General features: G+C 40.1%; 1 protein-coding gene across 2 annotated transcripts; it reads left to right on the top strand.

Annotated features, from left to right (window-relative positions):
• Positions 1 to 3,176: 3,176 nt before the first annotated feature.
• TBPL1 (TATA-box binding protein like 1) lies at positions 3,177 to 18,260 on the top strand. Of its 2 annotated transcripts, none has more exons than XM_050894848.1 (7): positions 3,177 to 3,254; positions 10,925 to 11,111; positions 11,747 to 11,829; positions 12,730 to 12,793; positions 14,546 to 14,649; positions 14,750 to 14,844; positions 17,733 to 18,260. In XM_050894848.1, exons 2-7 carry the CDS (start codon positions 10,977 to 10,979, stop codon positions 17,801 to 17,803), a joined length of 552 nt encoding a protein of 183 aa, XP_050750805.1. In that variant the 5' UTR covers positions 3,177 to 3,254; positions 10,925 to 10,976; the 3' UTR covers positions 17,804 to 18,260. The 2 variants fall into 2 exon arrangements, with proteins under 2 accessions (XP_050750805.1, XP_050750806.1); XM_050894849.1 differs by lacking the exon at positions 3,177 to 3,254 and adding an exon at positions 9,065 to 9,085.
• The last annotated feature ends 954 nt before the right edge of the window (positions 18,261 to 19,214 follow it).

Here is a 19,214-nt window from a genome sequence, read left to right as displayed (position 1 = left end):
GCATACATTGGCACATTTTGCAAATACGTATTTAAAGATGCAATCTTCAGACATGTCCTAGTCTAAACAGGAAAAGCTCAGCCTGACAAAGCAGCCAAAACTTTGAAATGGTAAGGGTTCGTCTCTTCATCAGTAAAAAAAATTTTCTTAATGTCTGGTGATGACTACACATTTCTGTGGAACACCGGCTAGAAAAAGCTATATCCTGAAAAGAGCAAGCATGTGGAGATAGACAACGGATGTGTATTTTCTAGAAGACATTTTGTGTCAAATTTATGTAGACCTCTATGAGTATGCTAAAAGACCAGCAGCTCAGTCAGAATTCAAGCAAAATCAGGGTTTATAAAGCTTTTCTTCATGACTTGCCTATGCGATCAGCTATTCAGAAAAAAAAAAATCAGCATCTGTTATGATACAGCTATATAGAACCTCGAAAGAACTGTCAGGGAGAAGACATCACAACAATCTACCCCACATTAGCAGTGTTAATTGTAATGACTCAGAGCCTTTCGGCTGAAGCCCATAAAGAATTAAAACAACCTTAAGGCACTCCATAAAAATGCTGGAGATCCCGTGCAGAGTTACTGAACTGTTTGTGGTAACAGTCGCTCTAAATTCAGAATCCCTGTCTCCAAAAGCTCGCTTTGCTTGACCGTCTTCACCTAGATGCAGCGGCTCCGTTCCGGTAACAAGCCGCAGGGTGGCAGCGCTGCCGCACGCTGCTGTGAAGCCAGCCTGCTAACAGGGAACCAAAACCGGCATTAACAAGCAAATACTGCCACTGATGTATTTGCAGCGGATTTGAAGTGAGAATCTGAAATAAGTATTCTTGACAAGTGAACCTAGTAATGCATTTCAGGGATTAAATTGAATCTAGCAGAGGAAAACATCCCAATTCTGAAGAATTCAAAAATTCAAATTTCATGCTGTTCCCTCTGTCCTAATTATAGCTATTCTGCTGTCACTTCACAAACGGAAAGTACATTACAGAACCTCAATTTCAGAAAATTGTCAATACAGTGAATACTCTGCACTACACACATACAAATATACATATATATACTTTTCATATAGAGATTGATGTGTCTTTATAAACCTAAAGGCGACCCGACAACTTTATTTCATTCTTCAGTCTGGGTGGTGGGTCCTTAATTGGCCACGCTGCAGCCACACTCATTTGTTCCTGGGTTCCCAAGTGAAGCAAAACAAACAGCTCTTCCAAGAGAAAATGTAAGTATAGCTGAAAGGCAGTGCATCACAGGCTCTGCTCCCAACAGACAGCATAGGTGGGACAGTGCCAAATTTGGAGGACTGTCCTGGACAGAAAGAACCAGTGCCATCCCAGCCACCCCCACTGTGTCCTCATGTCCCCTTCCGTCTCTCCTCAAAGCGTGCACCATATGCCCACTTTGCAAAGATTAAACAAGCTGCATATTGGAAGAGTGCAAAGCAGCAGTCTTACTTTAGTCATTTTAACATTAAAACCACAAAAAAATGCTGAGGGCCACACAGTCCTCAGGGGACTTGGGAATATTTGAGGCTTCTCTGTCACCTGCTCATATCTTTGTTTCACTTGGGGTCAGTAGTCTGCTCACGCATCAAGGTACCACAGTTTACTGCTGTGGATTATCCCTTCAGTACCAAACAACGTTGCTTTGAATTTAAAAAAAATCTTTAAAGCATTTGTAAGACAAGAGGCAGTGACCAGAATCCTGCTGCAGTGCAACATGCATGTATGCAGCAGCAATAGTGGCAGCATGTTGTTGCTGTGGGTCCTAACTAATGATTGCTAGGTTGTGTCAAGACCAGCGCTGACCACTCGGTTCGGTCAGAGAGCACGCACGGAGCAGCCAAGCCAGCGATCAAGGTGTGTGTAGCACGCTGTCCTGGTTTTGGCTAGGATAATTTTCTTCCTAGTAGGTGGTGTAGTGCAGTGTTTTGGATTTAGTAGGGAAATAATGTCTATAACACACTGATGTTTTTAGTTGTTGCTAAGTAGTGTTGCTAAGTCAAGGATTTTTCAGCTTCTCATGCCCAGCCAGCAAGAAGGCTGGAGGGGCACAAGAAGCTGGGAGGGGACACAGCCAGGACAGCTGACCCAAACTGGCCAAAGGGATATTCCATACCCTATGTCGTCATGCCCAGTATATAAACTGGGGGGGAGTTGGCTGGGAGGGGTGGATCGCGGCTCGGGAACTAACTGGGCATCGTTTGGCGAGTGGTGAGCAATTGCATTGTGCATCACTTGTTTTGTATAGTCTAATTCTTTTAGTATTACCATTGTCATATTATTTTTCCTTCGTGTCCTATTAAACTGTCTTTATCTTAACCCACGAGGGGTTTTTTTTTTCTGATTCTCTCTCCCATCCCACTGGGTGGGGGGAGCGAGTGAGCGGCTGCGTGGTGCTTGGTTGCCGGCTGGGGTTAAACCACGACACAAGTGGAAGAGGTCTGAGGATAAGCAGCCTCCCAGAAACACCAGGTTCGGGCCACAAGCGTTCACACCATCTCACCTGCAAACTGGATCAGATCTCCTGCCGGTTTGCTGGCAAAGGTGCTACCTCAGACGACGTGGTTGGGATCAAGCCCGTATCAGCCGGCCAAAAGCCGTGCACCACGGGCCCACCGGCAGCAGGCATGCCGGCAGGCGCTTCTAGGGTGGCCCAGGGCCAGCCCTCCTGCTGCACAGCTGGGAAAAAATCCCCAGAAAAACTCCCCGCCTGCTGCGCGGCCTCGGCGGCTCCCTAGAGAGCTCTGAAGCAACGCGGCTGCTCAGGGGCGTTTCACGATGGGCGCCCTGGCGCAGCTGAGGGTAAAAGCCCGGCCTGGGGCGCTGAGGCAGCGCCAACACTACAACAGGCAGCAGGCATTAGCGGGCCCCAGCGCCGGGGAGCGAGGGCCGGCGCGGTAACCGCCCGATGAGGCCACAGCGGGACGGCCCGCCGCCGCTGCCCTCCCGCCTTCCCCCGCCCCGGGCGGTGCCGCCACGCTCAGCCCGCCGCGCCTCAGGGGGCGGCAGACGAAAGCGGAAGTGCGCTGCTAGCGCGGCCCCCCCTTCCGCCCCTCCCGCCGCCGTGACTTCCGGCGGCCGCTCTAGCCGGCGCCGTGTCTATGCCCGCGGCGCTGGGGGATGTTTATTGTTGCGGGGAGTCGGCCCAGGACCCGGAACGCCGCCGGGCGCCAGCGGCGGGGCGCCTAGCAACCGGCACCCCGCTCCGCCCCGCCCCGACCGCCGCCAGCCGCCCGCCCGCACGGTAACGGCTGCCGCCCGCCGACGGGCCGCGCTCCTCCTCCTCCTCGCCGCCGCCGCCTCAGGGGGCCGCGGCTCGGCGGGCCCGGCCCGGCGGGACCTGCAGCCCCTGCCCGGGGGGACGCAGCCCTGCCGCTTTCGCGCGCCGGGGGGGGCCGTTGGGCCCCCGCGTGCCCTCCCCCCCCCCTCCCCGCTGCTCCCCTCGTCCCTTCCCAGCTGAGGTGAGGGAGGCGGCGTGCGGCCTCCCGCCGCTCCCCCGCCGCGCCGCGGCCCGGCCGCCTCCTCCCGCCGCGGTGCCGTTTCCCCCTGGGGCGGGCGGGCTGGGGGGGGGGGGCGGGACGGCGACGCGGTGCGCGGTTGGGGCCGCCGTGTCAGGGAGGGGGCAGAGCATTCTCCAGGGGAAACGGCCCGTTCCCCGGCAACCGGCGAGGCTTTCTCAAGGGGCACCGGCTGCCCCGCGCCCCAGTCCCCGAAATAGCGTGCCCGGCCCCGAGGGCTTTGTACCAGCGCCGTCCCCCGCAGCGGCGGCCGGCGCCGCTCCAGGTAACGAAGCCCAGGCATAACCCAGCGCTACCGAGCGGCGGCGACCGGCGTGGCTAGGCCGCCTTCTGCCTGCGCTTTGTTTCTGCTGGGCTTGCCGGAGAAGTTTTCGGCTGGGGCTGAAGGCGGGGAAAAAAGAAAAAATTATTATTTGTTAACCTGAGTGTTGTGATACTGCTACGTGTAGGGCTTTGAGTGAGATTCCCACCAGTGTGAATAGGAAAAGTACTTCTGTTTCCTCAGTTGAGACGTGCAAATGGTCAGTGTTCAACTGGGAGGGGGATGAGAGCCTTACCTCTTGTGTTAAAATATTTTGTAACAGCAAAACAGATTTTTATTTTTCTTGAAACGTTTGTCAAGTTGGAATGGCTACCTAACCTGTCGGTTCAGACTTTTGTCATGACAATTTTCCACATATCATAAAGAGCTAAAGGATTGTTCTTAATGCTTGGCATTCGACTACTACTGGATGTTATAAGGGAAAGATGGCACAAAACTGGATATAAGTGAATCTTGCTTTGAATATAAATGGACCTTTTTGATGAGAAAGATTTGAGGAAAATGGCCTGTTATGAATTATTTAAAAATATGCTTCCTGGTCTTGTTCTATAAGCTGTTTGGCTTTATTCCTGCAACTGGATTTGTGTTGGAAGACCCCAGGTCCATGGGGATGCAGTAGGCTTATCCAAGAGATTTGACAGCAGGATTGGGCATTTGTGTCCTACTTGCTTATGGTATAGCTGGTATCATCATTCTGTGCCTTGGTCTAATTGGACAAATCCCTACTTTGACACTGGTTTTATGCATATTTGGAAATTTTCTCCTTCTCTAAAATATATTTGTTTCATTCTGTAGGAAGTAATCATGACTGTGCAAATCTTGAAAGATGAGAATATTAGCTTCAAGATGGCCTTTTGCTTTAGGGACGCTAGAGGCAACAAAAAGTAAAAGCATGCCCCACTAGCTCAGTGGCTGTAACTAAGGAAGTTGTTCGGACCAGAGGATTTTCTACACAGACAGTAGTAGCTATGTTGCTCTCGGTTCTGGGGAGTTGTTCACCTGCCACCATGACTGTATCGTATCTAAGAATTCAAGCAGATTTCAGAGGTCTGTCACCTCCAGCGTTTCATATGGACCTGTTTCCTGAGGGGCTGAACACAAATCTTAAAAAATGCCCCTTCAGTGGAAGAATGTAATCGACTCTCCTCATTCCCGATGGGCTTTGTTTTGTGGATTCTCTGTTCTCATATGGAAACCTCATATGGAGGTTCCTGTTAACTTCTTCAAAAATGCTTTTCAAGCATTAGTTTGATGAATGCCTACGGGTGCAGTAGTGGCATATCCCTTTAGCTGGGCTGTTGGAACTGTTTGTGGAGTTGGTCAGTTGGTGAACTGCTTTGGAGCAACGTTAAAAATAACCAGTAGAAGTCGCTTATACTTATGCTGCTGGTGAAAAAAGTGTTTATTAAACTGTTCTGACATTAACGTAACCATTGTTAGATACCCCCCCATCTACCTTTATAACTGAGTTTCTCGGATCAAAGGTAGCCAAAAGCTTAAAATAATACTTTGTTTATATACCCCATCCCAAGTGCCTTTCCTCTGTCTTTGATGATGATGGTGTGGTTGGTTTGGTTTGGAACTTTTTGAAGGCAGAGAGAGCTGGCTTTTTTTAGATTGTAAGATTTCAGTGCAGGGTGTTTGTCTTCATGTGTGTTTATATAGTATCTAAAATAGTATGGCCATGGTCCTAACTGGGGATGTATGGGTAATGCTTTGTTTAAGAACTTGAGTGCTCATTCCTTCCTCCAAAGTATTTCTTATTCTGGGAAGTTTCTCTAGTTTCAGTGTAGAGTACGTTACTTTACAGTGTCAAATGTCCTTGAGTTAGCTTTTGTTGTTGTTTTTATTTTTATGTTCGTTATCATGCTTTACCTATCTACTTTCTTTTTCCTTCTTCTTTTTTTCTTCTTACGGTAATATTCCAGATGTATCCCTGAAATCTATGTTGAAAAGAGAACAAACTTTTAAAATTTCCTTGATTAAATAAAATAATACAAACTTCTGCAGAGATGTATTTAAGCTTTTTTTCTCTGTCAGGGTAGGTTGTGTTACGCTGGTGCAAGAGAACTTGAAATCAAAGTTGTCTAGTTTCTTGCACTGGAGAAAGCTGAATGAAGTACATAATTTAAAAGAAATGCTGCACATATAGGCAAGTCAATGATTTTATTTTCAATTTTAGCCTATTATTAAATTAGCATTAACTGGCAAAACATAATTTTAGAAATGAGATTTAAGATGCCAAAATTCTGAGGTTCAGATGAGAGAACCTTTGGGCAAAATTAATCAACAAAACCTAAGCTGAGCTCAATAAAATCAACTTGGGCATTTGCAAATCCAGAACTGGAAAGAACCAGATGTTTGATTTCTACTCAGTCTCTCTGTTCTGCAAGTGTAACTGCATAAATATGGAATAACAACAGGCTTATATGTAAGGTTGTTGCTTGATCTCAAAATGTATTTGTAAAAGCATGGGAGCATTATTTTCCCCATTTTGCAGATAGGAGACAGAAATGCAGAAATTCAGGTTTTGGAAAATAACATAATGGGTCAGGGCTACATGGCAGGGATACAATAGTGGTGTGTATCAACAGCACAGAAGACAAGAAAACTGGGGAAGAGGAGGATCAGAATGTTGTTTAGGACTCCTGTGTTCCAGCTAGTCATGCTACTGGAGATACATATAAATAAGAACAACTCTCTCTCTTTTCTTTCCTTCCTTTTTCTTTCCTTCCTTTTTCTTTCCTTCCTTTTTCTTTCCTTCCTTTTTCTTTCCTTCCTTTTTCTTTCCTTCCTTTTTCTTTCCTTCCTTTTTCTTTCCTTCCTTTTCTTTCCTTCCTTTTTCTTTCCTTCCTTTTTCTTTCCTTCCTTTTTCTTTCCTTCCTTTTTCTTTCCTTCCTTTTTCTTTCCTTCCTTTTTCTTTCCTTCCTTTTTCTTTCCTTCCTTTTTCTTTCCTTCCTTTTTCTTTCCTTCCTTTTTCTTTCCTTCCTTTTTCTTTCCTTCCTTTTTCTTTCCTTCCTTTTTCTTTCCTTCCTTTTTCTTTCCTTCCTTTTTCTTTCCTTCCTTTTTCTTTCCTTCCTTTTTCTTTCCTTCCTTTTTCTTTCCTTCCTTTTTCTTTCCTTCCTTTTTCTTTCCTTCCTTTTTCTTTCCTTCCTTTTTCTTTCCTTCCTTTTTCTTTCCTTCCTTTTTCTTTCCTTCCTTTTTCTTTCTTCCTTTTTCTTTCCTTCCTTTTTCTTTCTTCCTTTTTCTTTCCTTCCTTTTTCTTTCCTTCCTTTTTCTTTCCTTCCTTTTTCTTTTTTTTTTTTTTTTTTTTTTTTTTTTTTTTTTTTTTTTTTTTTTTTTTTTTTTTTTTTTTTTTTTCTTTCCTTCCTTTTTCTTTCCTTCCTTTTTCTTTCCTTCCTTTTTTCTTTCCTTCCTTTTTCTTTCCTTCCTTTTTCTTTCCTTCCTTTTTCTTTCCTTCCTTTTTCTTTCCTTCCTTTTTCTTTCCTTCCTTTTTCTTTCCTTCCTTTTTCTTTCCTTCCTTTTTCTTTCCTTCCTTTTTCTTTCCTTCCTTTTTTCTTTCCCTTCCTTTTTCTTTCCTTCCTTTTTCTTTCCTTCCTTTTTCTTTCCTTCCTTTTTCTTTCCTTCCTTTTTCTTTCCTTCCTTTTTCTTTCCTTCCTTTTTCTTTCCTTCCTTTTTCTTTCCTTCCTTTTTCTTTCCTTCCTTTTTCTTTCCTTCCTTTTTTTTTTTTTTTTTTTTTTTTTTTTTTTTTTTTTTTTTTTTCCTTCCTTTTTCTTTCCTTCCTTTTTTTTCCTTTTTTTTTTTTTTTTTTTTCTTTCCTTCCTTTTTCTTTCCTTCCTTTTTTTTTTTTTTCTTTCCTTCCTTTTCTTCTTCAGATTTTTTTTTAATATAGTGCATGTATTACTATTTTTTAAAAATGTTTAGCTTGCTTCTGTTCACATGGTTCCTATGAATTCTGATTTCTTTGAGACTTCCCAAAGAAAGGTAGGAGGACATTTCTTCTCTAGATTTTTTTCTTTGCTGTCAGTACAGTGCGAGACATTAAAATGAACGCTTAAGGCAGAGGTTGTAATAAGTTATGCTTGCTCACTGCTTGGGCAGAAGTATCCAAGTCTAGAAACATTTTGGTTTACCCATATTTCTAAATCATGCCTTGGAAGAGGTTAACGTATTTGTATACTAAATGGGAATGGGTGTAGTCAAAATTGTTGACACTTAGATTCAGGTTCTCAAAGAACACAGGTAGTATTTAGCAGCAGCAAATAAAGAGTTTTCTTAATACAAATGAGGAAAACTTGGTAATTAATATTTGAAATGTTCAGTATTTGAGTGAAAAGTTTAACAATGAAATGCTTCTGTTAGATCAAGTAACATTAAAGTAGAATAAAGACAGTTTTCAGTATTTTTATGCTGTATTCAGATACTGCTTCTATAACAAATTATGTCCCTTTTTAACTGAATGTCACAGAACGTAGTCTAGAATATTAGCTACAGCTCAAATTAAATTTCAAATTAAAAAGCTCCTCGCTAAATATCTGTTGTCTTGAACTTTCAGAACATGGCTAATGAAAATGGGGGCACACTACTGTAATGTTGTGTAAATTTTTTCCCATTAAAATCTATGCAAGTAGATTGTACTTTAACCAAGATACACCATAATTGCTGAAAACATCCTTACTGACAGCTCCACAGCATATTAATGTTCTTTTTTCCTGTAGATCCCCCTTTAATGATAGATCTTTTCCTTTTAAATTGTAATTTTCCTCTCTTCCAATCACTTTTTCCTTTGTTCTGCATGAACACGTGACTTTTGTCCCTGGATCTGTTTAAGAGAAGCCATCAGAGTTTTATGGAGACATTATCGTACAGTATTATGGTTTGCTTAGAGATCAGCAACCTTTCAAGGGTGTTATGCATGACACTTATTCTTTCAGGATGCAGAGATTGAGGGTGCTAGTAGAAGCTTGCTGATAATTGGGAGACGCTGCTGATTGGAGATATCTTGTTTTCTTATACGGCAATCATTCCTGGGTTCCAGTAAGTGAACTCAGCGAGAGCGAGGAGTTGGAGCCAAGGTGGAAAACAAATGCCTCTCTGAAGATGCCACGGGTTCCAGCTCCTTGCTCTGTGCTGGCCCTGCCTGCATGCCATTCAAAATCTGCACATGTGCTATCTTTGGATCTGGTGCCATAAATTGCTAACCCAATCTGTAGTAGTCCATCAAAACCAGATGGGGTAAGTCATTTTTAACTTTGAGGATTCATATAATTTTTGGTTTTAAAAAAAAAAAGAGATCCGGGAATACTAATCAGTTACTGTTTGTTCTCTTCCTTGCCTGCTTCCCCCCTCTCCTCGCCCCCAACACACACACAGCGCCTTTGCTTTTTCTGGTTTTCTCTTGCTGTTTCTTCACCTCTTTTCTGTGTTACCACCTGTCTTGCCTTTTCTTATCTTGGACAAGCCAACAATTACAGAATAATTCTTTCAGCCGGGAACAAGCTGCACAGCAGAAGCAGCAACCGTCCCAGCAGTTGACCCAGTACATTATGCACATCTGCCTTGTAGTTTATTACTTCTGTATTGTCAGTGAGTTGTAGTCAAAGATGCACCTTGAGTGAGCTCTCGATTAGAGACTATGGCATGATGTCTAGGAAGCCATGGTCAGATGAAAATACTGATGATAATGTTAATTTTGTATCTTGAAGATTTCTGATATAGAACGTAAGGCCAAAACATTTAAAGTGATATAAATGCATTACAGTCTGTTATGTATATTGTTGTTCTTGATGCATAGTCTCCTGCTTCTTCCATGGCAATGATCACGTAAAGCGTTTCATATATCTGACTATTTTTCTTTGATTTTGCTCTTTGCTTTCTGTTGTGCTCATTTTGGATGAAATACTATTAAAATTTTAGTTGAATGGATCAAGATAATATTGCCTCTATCTCTTAGGCTATGCTCTACTTAAGCTACTTCTTCTGGAGTAAAACGAAGATTTTTACATTCTTCTACAAAGGAAAATTCCTTAATGAACTACAGTATTTTGATATAAGTCCTTTTCACTATATACCAGTGTTCTTGCTCTTTTCCCCCTCTCCTTTCCCCAAATACTTCACCTGAGATTTATTTGAGATGTCCGCTGTCTTGGCTTTGGTATGCTTACAGAAGAGATGTCAGGCAGTCTTGGGCTGGGCTGAGTGGCAGCCAAACGCCCTGTCTTGTGATCCTTCTCCCCCAGTTGAGGTGTGTGTTAGGAGTGTCACCTGCAATGTGCACGGGCAGACTGGATGCTTCCTGGCTGCCTTAGGTTTGCTGTACGTGCACTGGGCGGCCATCCTGTGCCTTCACAGTTACTCATGCTTTTCCTCAGAAACACTCGATTTTACTCTGCACGTACAATACGTTCATTCTATGCGGTTTCCTGTGGGCAGTGCAGAAGGGGGTGAGGCCACTGTGGCTCAGCCCAGGCTGTTGCTGCCACCAGGACATTTTGTATAGTTTGCGTTATGCTGTTATGTTGGGAGAGATGGGCCAAGAGTGCTGGATGAAGGCTGTGGTAGCAGGCTGTCTACAGGCTGCAGTTTGTGTAACCCATGTTAGTTCAAAGTTATTCAGCAGGCTCATCCATTCCAACACAAACATCAAGCTGTTCAGAATTACCAACTTTAGCAGTCAGAGAAGTGCATTTTCCTGAGGTGTCTAATGACATCCTCAAATGAGCTGAGGAAAGATTATCCACTGGAGCTATGGAAGAAGTTTCAGTAATCTTTACTGTATCCTAATATAGTTGGTAAGGGTTGTAACATATTTAACTGGCAAGTTTAAATATTGTATATGTATACACACTTTATTTCTGTTAAGTCTGGCAATGTGGCTTCAAACAAGTAACCTCCTATTTTCTAGAACACAGGATGCAGACACCCCCACCCCCCCCGCCCCACACAGAGTTAACTTAAATGAGTCAGAGTGTAGTCACTTCTGCTTCTTGTCTCATTTAAGGGACGGATGTATACAATGGCATTAATAGGCAATTTTCTACTGGTATGTTTAATTTTGTCATTTTTGTTTCTCAGGATGTGATCTTCATGGTGAGCTGGTGGGAAAACTGAGTTGTAAATCACCCCAATGGATGCGGACAGTGATGTTGCATTGGACATTTTAATCACAAACGTAGTGTGTGTTTTTAGAACAAGATGTCATTTAAACTTGAGGAAGATCGCATTAGAGGGAGCAAATGTGATATACAAGCGTGATGTTGGGGTAAGAGATTCAGCATACCTCAATTACCTGTTTTTACGAATGTTCCTTAAGCTAAACATTCTTGTGTCTGATATCTGTGTATGGTGGATAGAGAAAAGCATAGTTTTATTTCTGTATTTCTGTCTTGATAAGCATTTAGTCTGTCATACGCTAAACATACAGTAAGGGGAGTGGGTAAATATTGTCTCAGAAGACTGCAACTAGTGAGGTGAATAGTGGGTATAAGGTATGTGATGAGACCTCTTACACCTCAGGGTCCATTTTGCCTCCCAAAATTTGATGGTTTTGTGAAGAAGACATCCTGACAAGGAGCCAGCAATGTGGGAGTCACTAATAAAAAAAACTAGCACAATGCCCATAGCTTTCAGCTTTTTATTCAGAGGAAAATACCTTCATTTAATCTGTTTTGTGAACACTGAATCACTGGCTGAGATATTCGACGCTTATTTTGCTCTTCTCAGGAGCTGGGTTTTTTATTACTGAAAGAGATGAAGGAACAGTTCAAGGCTATAAAAAATAAAGCAAGTATTATTAGTGTAACAGTTGATTTGTCTAACAGTTGATATATCCCCCCCCCAGTATGAAATTGAACTACCACTAATTCCCAATTCTTCCACTTTTATTTTTCTTTTTAGAAAGTATTAATGAAGCTTAGGAAACCTAGGATTACGGCCACTATTTGGTCCTCAGGAAAAGTTATTTGCACAGGAGCCACAAGGTGAGTTCATGGAGATTCTTTCTCTAGCTGTAAATTCTTGTGTATTTTAAAATATAATGTTGTAAATGAAGAAGATGGCAAGAGGCAGTACTTGCCACTGTTAAGATTCACTTACACTGGATCACATGTAGATCCTTGCCAAGCTACATATTTGGGAGGAAGTTTTCTATGTGAAGTGTCTGCCTCAGACTGAGTTGAAATCTTAAGCAACATCAGTTCAGCCTTCTGGGAGAGCAGCAGGGAAAACTACTTTATGAAGAAAATCCTAGAGATTTCATTTGAGAACTCTAAGAATTCTATGTTTTTAGCCAGAACTTGAAACTTGGGAAGGGATGACCTTTTTTGAGGGATATCTCTTACTCTTTCATGAAAACCCGTCTGAATTTAATCAAGTTATACAATGTTGAGGGACTGGAAAGAAGCAAAAGCAGACTCTTAGTTCAAATACATCTGAGATTTGCTAAGCTCTTAACAGCTGAATTCCTTTAAGATATGTCTGTATTGTGGAGTAAGGATAAGGTATGATAGTAAATTTGCATACTTTCTGTATATGATCTCTGTCTCAAAATGGAGGATGATTGTTCAGGATGTTAACTCCAGACTACCCGTGTCTCTTAAGAATATTTAGTATCATGTATGATCAAAATACACCTCCCACTTAGCTGGAGCCAAGTGGCAAGATATTCTTCAAACAGGGCATAAAGGACTCCATTTGAATATAGATAGTTAAAATGTAATACATACAGTAGGATAAAATGAAAGCCGTCCATGTGATCATGGTTCATGCACTACATGATGTAACGGTTCATTTTGTAGTCTGAGTAGCTATTGTGGTATGTGTGCACACAAATATATGCTCTATTTCTGTTAATGCTAGATTCTTTTCTTTCTCCATTATAGTGAAGAAGAAGCTAAATTTGGTGCCAGACGATTAGCTCGTAGTCTACAGAAACTAGGTTTTCAGGTAATTCCTAATGAAAAAGGACTTGTATGACTCAAGTGATGCTGGTAGTCCATTTTTTTAGAAAGAAACAAAAATGGGGGAGCATAACAATTCAGCAGTGAGCATGTTTTCACTCAGAAGCCCCTTTTGTGTCGGCATACGTTTTCCAGATGCTGGTTAAAGAGAAGCTGTTTTATTTTGTGGATTTGAGTTTCATTTGGCAGCTCAGAGTAGTGCTTCCTCACTGGCTAATGAACAACAAAATTTGTTTAATAAATGAACCACCCACAGATGTTTCTTGGATAGAATTTACAATATCTTGAAAGATTTATTTGGAAGGAGTACTGAAGAGTATAAACCTAACTGTCATCTGAACATAATTTTCCCTCTTTTCTGATGGAATAGCAGATACATGTCCATCTTCTTAAGGGCAAGTTTGAGACACTCTAATTAAAGAGGGGGGAAAAAAGTGCTTCTGCGCTGTCAGGTTGCATAGCAGGAAATAAGCCAAATAAAATACTTAGGACATGAAACCCCTCTTTTTTTCTGGGTTTGGCTTAACATTACCAGTCAAAAACACCACTTGTATTTCATAGTAAAGGTTGAAAAACAGCAATGTGAATGACTTAAAATGACATGTTTTAGTACTCTAAAACTTCCTGGTAGTCATTTGTGCTGTTTACCCAGTTTCAGTTTACGGACAGACAACTAAATAGACACAGTGACTGTCCTTTGGCAGGGACAGGCTACTTTTGAATGTAGTACATAAAGGCAATGGTGACAGGCTATCCCCGTAATGCTGCATCAGACCCAAGCAGAAGTTAGACACACTCTTACTGTTACGAATGCATACATTAGACCCAGCCTCTTAAAGTTGGAATGGAACATGAAATCAGTGAGGTGAACAGTGCTTCCAGGGTGGACGCACCAAGTTTTATTATAAAGTGAGCAGTTTAAGTGGAATATATTTTGAAGATTAAATTCATCGTTAACCTTTTATAAGGATAAGTTGCTTCTACTGGTAGTATCCTTCTAAAAAGTTCTGACTGAGGAATGGTCATTTTAAGTTTAGGCAATCTCAGAAAATGAACAGAAGTTTCTTCAGTGATATTGCCAACACTGACTTCTCAGCAGTGCACTTGTTTGTTTAGGAATTGTCTGTTGGCTATTTTATCGTCCTCTAAAATGGCTGTGGTAAAGAATAACTGCAAGCCAGTAGTTTGAGCTGGGTTTCAGAAAGTAACAGCGTAGAAAAACAGCCTGCCATACTGGCCACTGGAGATTTGAAACAAAACTGTTTTTACCTTTTTTTCTTATTCTTAGCCTTAATAAAAATGGTGTATAGCAACAAGGCATTAAAGAAGTTTTCAGATTGCATAAGATTCTTGTAACAATGAAATTTAAGCTTTTTCTCTGCTTATTTTGATGTTCCATGAGCTGTTTAGTTTAGTTTATTTTCAGTTTGGAGGTGTTTAGTACAGCAATATGAGTTGTTTCTATGTCTCATTCTTAAACTGTACTATAACCATATAATACAACTGTGAAGTATCTATTTCAACAGTTACTATACCATAGAAGGATAAAGTAAGCTATTTGAGTGCATTAAGTACTGTTTAGATTCCTGTTAGAAATGCATCAATCACAAGGTTTTAATTTTGAAATCTCATCAAAATATTCTCATTAGTACTCTTCTAACTTTTTTTTTTGCAACCCATACGTCCGCCTCGCTGTAAACTGAATTTCTAATGTCTTTTTTTCCTCTCTTTTGAAAAGGTAATTTTCACAGATTTTAAAGTTGTGAATGTTTTAGCAGTGTGCAACATGCCCTTTGAGATCAGATTGCCAGAATTTACGAAGAATAACAGACCTCATGCGAGGTACGGTAGGATTTTAAAGAATTATGGTCTTGGTATACTTCTTAAGCTTTTCTTTTTCAGTTCTAGATCTATCTTTTTTACCTTTTATTTTGTTTTCTAGTTATGAACCAGAACTTCATCCTGCCGTGTGTTACAGAATAAAAACTCTCAGAGCTACCTTACAGATTTTTTCCACAGGCAGTATCACAGTTACAGGTATTTTGATGTCAAAAATAAATATTTAACTTGTTGGGAATATTTAACTTTAGGGCCAGTAGGAAGACATTTAAAACAGTCAAAAGATATGTTGAAGGGATTTTGTTTCCAAGTGCTAGCACCTAGTTTGTTTTTGAGTGAAAGTGCCAGAAGAGTTATAGAGAAAGTATTATTATTGGTAGGCTCAAAAATTACTTTGAATGTACATAGTCTGGTTTTTATAAAAACAAAAGTGAGATAGGACTTAGAATACAGGTATTTATTGTTTATTTAAATATTTAAATTTTCTTCCTTTTTTCCGTCTTCATAGTGCTGTAAACTACGCTGCATGTAGCATTAACATCCCTTTCATAAATACATGTTTCTAAACTGGAGATTTATGGAAACTTATAGGATAGCATAGCATTTTGTCATAACTGAAGCTGACCAATACTTGCAGTTCTTCAGACTTGTGCTCTCTTCTCTTAAAGCTCAACTGAGAGAGAACCGCCACCTGAATCACAGGCATCAGTGATTTTTCCCATGTAATCAGACACGTGATTGTCCTGGGTCTTGAAGATGCCATGTCATGTTTTTTCCTCTCTCATCCTAATTCTCATTTTCCGTTCATTGTTATATTTGCTTGTGAGGTGACCACCACAGATTTCCAGATACAAGTAGTCAGGTTTTTTTAGAGAATACCTGTTAAAATGGTACAGAACCAAAAAACATCACTTTATATCACTTTAGCAGGAATTCTGTCTTGTGGTTGTTAAAGCTCAGCTACTGGTTCAGAAATTGGGTAGCGATTTTTATTTTCACATCTTAATTCCTTAACAAATACCTAGGCTTTATGGGGAACATTTCTCACAAGATATCGGGAGAAGTGTTTTTTAAAGAAGACAAACTCCATCATATTTGGTACTCTGAAAATATAGGGCTAAGAAGTATTTCAAGATTGCAGTATATGTTCTGAACAGAGCAACTAGTCTAGCCAAAACTAGAAACTAAATTTAAAATAAATAAGAAGCTTGAGTATCACTGCAGTAATAAAAGGCTCCCAGCGTGTCTTGTCAGCCTCCTAATGAGACTTAGCCTATCTGTAAGATTCTTATTACTCCATATATGGGACAAAATCACTTTCATATTTCCAGAATTGTCCTTTTAAATATGAAGGCAAATATGGTAAACTTCAAAGTTTTACTTCCTTCTGGTTTACTTGTTACAGTGAGTTTGAAATACCTCAGACCTCTGTTGGTTTTGAAGGCTTCTGTTTTGCATAGGCCTTTCTTCTAGGGGAAAAAAATGTCCACAGCCTTACACTTCTTGTTCTAAAAATGTTTTAAATTACTTTTAAGCCTTACTGTACTCCCTCTCAAGTGTGTTCAGATGAGGTTCCTTTTGACCATTCATGTTTCTGTAGTACTAGTACTTGTCATGCCACTAACTCAAAGGATTTTATTTGAGATACATAATTAGAAATGTTGTAAAAAAACAGGAAGGTGCATTTTTTTTAATGGGACAAGTATAAAAAGATTTGGAGTTACATTGAGAAAAGAAAATAAAAAGAACTGATATGTAACAGGAAGAAGTATTAAGTTTTCTTCCTCCAAAATGAGCATGAGGGGATTGTTTTGGGGTTTTGTTTTGGTTTTTTTCCTTCTCTTATATTCCCTGCAATGATGATCCAGTTTTTACATCTCTTCAACCCTACAGGGAATAGCATTTTTTAATAAGAATTATTAGAACTTGCATTTCTATAATAGCAGACAAATTTAAGGAAGGTGCAGTATCTGCCCAGAAGGTGGGTATCTTTCACCATGCTTGTTTTAGGTGAGTGCTTAACTCAACTTGACAAGTTTGAAAATACAGGAAGAATCCTATTCCATTCCATTTTCTTTCTGACTGAGCATGTAAATTAAAACAATATTTCCATAATTACTTAAATAAGCAATTTATAACTTAAATAAGTTACTTATTATTTTTGGGAACCATTTTGAACAGTTCTCTATACTTGCAAGAAACTTTTGAAGTCTAAAGTGAGGTAAAAAACCCCTGAGTTCACAGTCATCAAGGCATGTGAGAAATTGCTGTTTTCATCTGTCTGCATCACCAAACTTCTATCCGGGATGAATTTCTTGTGGCATGTTACTGCTCACTTGTTTGCAGTCTTAATTGTTCATTGCATAAAATGGTCTACTACCATTAGAAAGCGTCACTAGTTCATTCTTCCTTTTCTTTCCTCAAATGCTCATAGATCGTGTTAGATAACCTTCATATGCTTCATCTTGAGACAATAACCATTCCCTGGCTTACAGGTTTTGTCCTGAGATCAATGGTGGAGCTATTTGCAAAATCCAGACTAGAAAGTAATAGTATATAATTTTCAAACATAAAATGACCTTGCTTGAAACATACTTGGGTTAAATCCAGCATTATTTAGCAGTAGTTTTTGTTGGTAGGATTTTAAAAGAAGATATAAAAGTGGCTAGGCTTTGAGTAATACAAATTCCTAGACGATTAGCATAAGTAAAAGTATTTCTTTTACCTCTGCCACTCAGCCTCTGCCTTCTTCTCTGGGCTGACTGTTTAAGTCAGTAAATCGAAAAGCACCCAAGTTGTTACGAAATTAGATGACAGTATTACTTATTTGTAGTCTAGCCATTGACTAGTGTAGAACATCTTGCAGATTTCATGTGAGAGTCTATTCTTGTAAGGAAAAGTGATCAGAGGAATACCTTCTTAAGTTGGGAGAAATGGGGGAGAAATGAGTTTTGTCTACAGTATAAAGTTGTAGTAGCTAAAAATATTAAGGTTATTTTAAAGATACTATTGTTGTTTTAATTTCCAATTCCCTGATTTTTCTATTCCTACTGCTCTTTTTTTTTTTTTTTTTAAATATATCTCAGGGCCAAACGTAAAGGCTGTTGCCAGTGCTGTGGAACAGATTTACCCATTCGTGTTTGAAAGCAGGAAATAAATTTTATAATTCACCACTTGACGGTTAGGTTCCCTAACCAAGCACCTTTAAAGACTGCTGCACATTGGACTAAAAGCAAAAAGGAAAACTGGACCAACCATAGCAGAGAAATACAGACTCTTTTATTTGCTCATGGCCACAGTATAAACTCCAGTTCTTTTGGATTTTACTCTTAACAGTGCTGTATTGTAAAAATGGAAGTTTACAAGATATGAAATTGCTGCTTTTAAAAAGACATTCTATTTATTTTTGCAGTAATTTCTGTGTATTCATAAGCAAAGCTGTCACGATGTGCACTACCTTTAAAACATTATTTTTTTTTTTTTTTAGTTTGAGCTTGTGTTTTATTTGTGAATAGTCTTTTACATTTTTGTATGCTGACTATTGGGCACCAAAGAAGCTGTAAAAGTTATCTTTTTCACCTGATGAATGTGCACAAATAAAAGTTTGGAAAATATTTCTCTTCATACCTGTTCTGTTATATTCCTTTCCCTTTTTCTATTACAGTTAAAATTGTATAGTTGCAAATTGATTTGAAACAATGTAAGAATAGTCTTTTGCTGATACCTTCTGTTTCTATTTGTAGTATGTGTAAAACTTTGTGCGTGGGTTAGATTGAAATCTATAGTAGTTACGTGTGTTTATCCGAGGATGAAATTTGGTTTGTTCCCAGTTCTCTTAGCTACATGCCAGACTTTAAGTATTTTCTTGCTGTTACATGAAGAGAAGACATTTCTAAATATAAAGGTCTACAGCAAGTGTTTTCCTATAGATGATGAGGAAAACTTACCAACTAAAGAAGCTACTGTAGAAAAACCAACTGCCTTGTCCACCTACTGGATGCAAAAGGAAAAAAGTTACTGTGTGAGCTTCGGTTTTCAGGAAAGCGTTGTTGTGCTTCAACTCGAGAAGATGGCATGGTCACGCTAATCCAGCCCCAGCCTATTGCTGAATGATTAACACAGACCTTTTCTACACTCTTCTTACTGTATAATATTTTCATGACAGGAGCTGCCAACAAGCAATGAAGCTTGATTCTGGCATGTATTATTATTGGTATTAATCTTGGACTTGGAAGCCAGTAGATGTTTCTCTCAATAAGTGCACATTTGAAGCAGAAGAGAGGTGAATGCTTAAAAGTAACTGCAAATGCTACTTTTAAAAAGATACAATAAATATGTATAAATGTATGTATGTCTTTTTTCCCTATCTCACTGAAGAGAAATGTAACGCTACTGTTGTCTGCTGCAGGTAATATACAGTCTTAGTGGGTGCTAAAAATAGTAAACCATGAGCTGTTACTGTACCAGAAGTCACAGTTGCGAAAGAAAGGTGGAAGAACATCCTGAAGAAGCAAATGCCTAGCATAATGTATTTAATCTGTCTGAGGGCATGGTATAGAAGTTGGGGC

This window comes from Gymnogyps californianus, chromosome 3, assembly GCF_018139145.2.
Source record: "Gymnogyps californianus isolate 813 chromosome 3, ASM1813914v2, whole genome shotgun sequence".
Lineage (NCBI taxonomy): Eukaryota > Metazoa > Chordata > Aves > Accipitriformes > Cathartidae > Gymnogyps > Gymnogyps californianus.
Note: the sequence above shows the minus strand (reverse complement) of the source record. Positions and strands in the feature narration are given on the sequence as shown.

What these genes read in the sequence shown, in the direction of transcription:
- TBPL1 (XM_050894848.1), top strand. Translation starts at nt 10,977, where the DNA reads ATGGATGCGGACAGTGATGTTGCATTGGACATTTTAATCACAAACGTA. An exon ending in TACAGAAACTAGGTTTTCAG is followed by an intron (nt 12,794 to 14,545) that starts GTAATTCCTAAT and finishes TCTTTTGAAAAG; the next exon opens with GTAATTTTCACAGATTTTAA. An exon ending in AATAACAGACCTCATGCGAG is followed by an intron (nt 14,650 to 14,749) that starts GTACGGTAGGAT and finishes TTTGTTTTCTAG; the next exon opens with TTATGAACCAGAACTTCATC.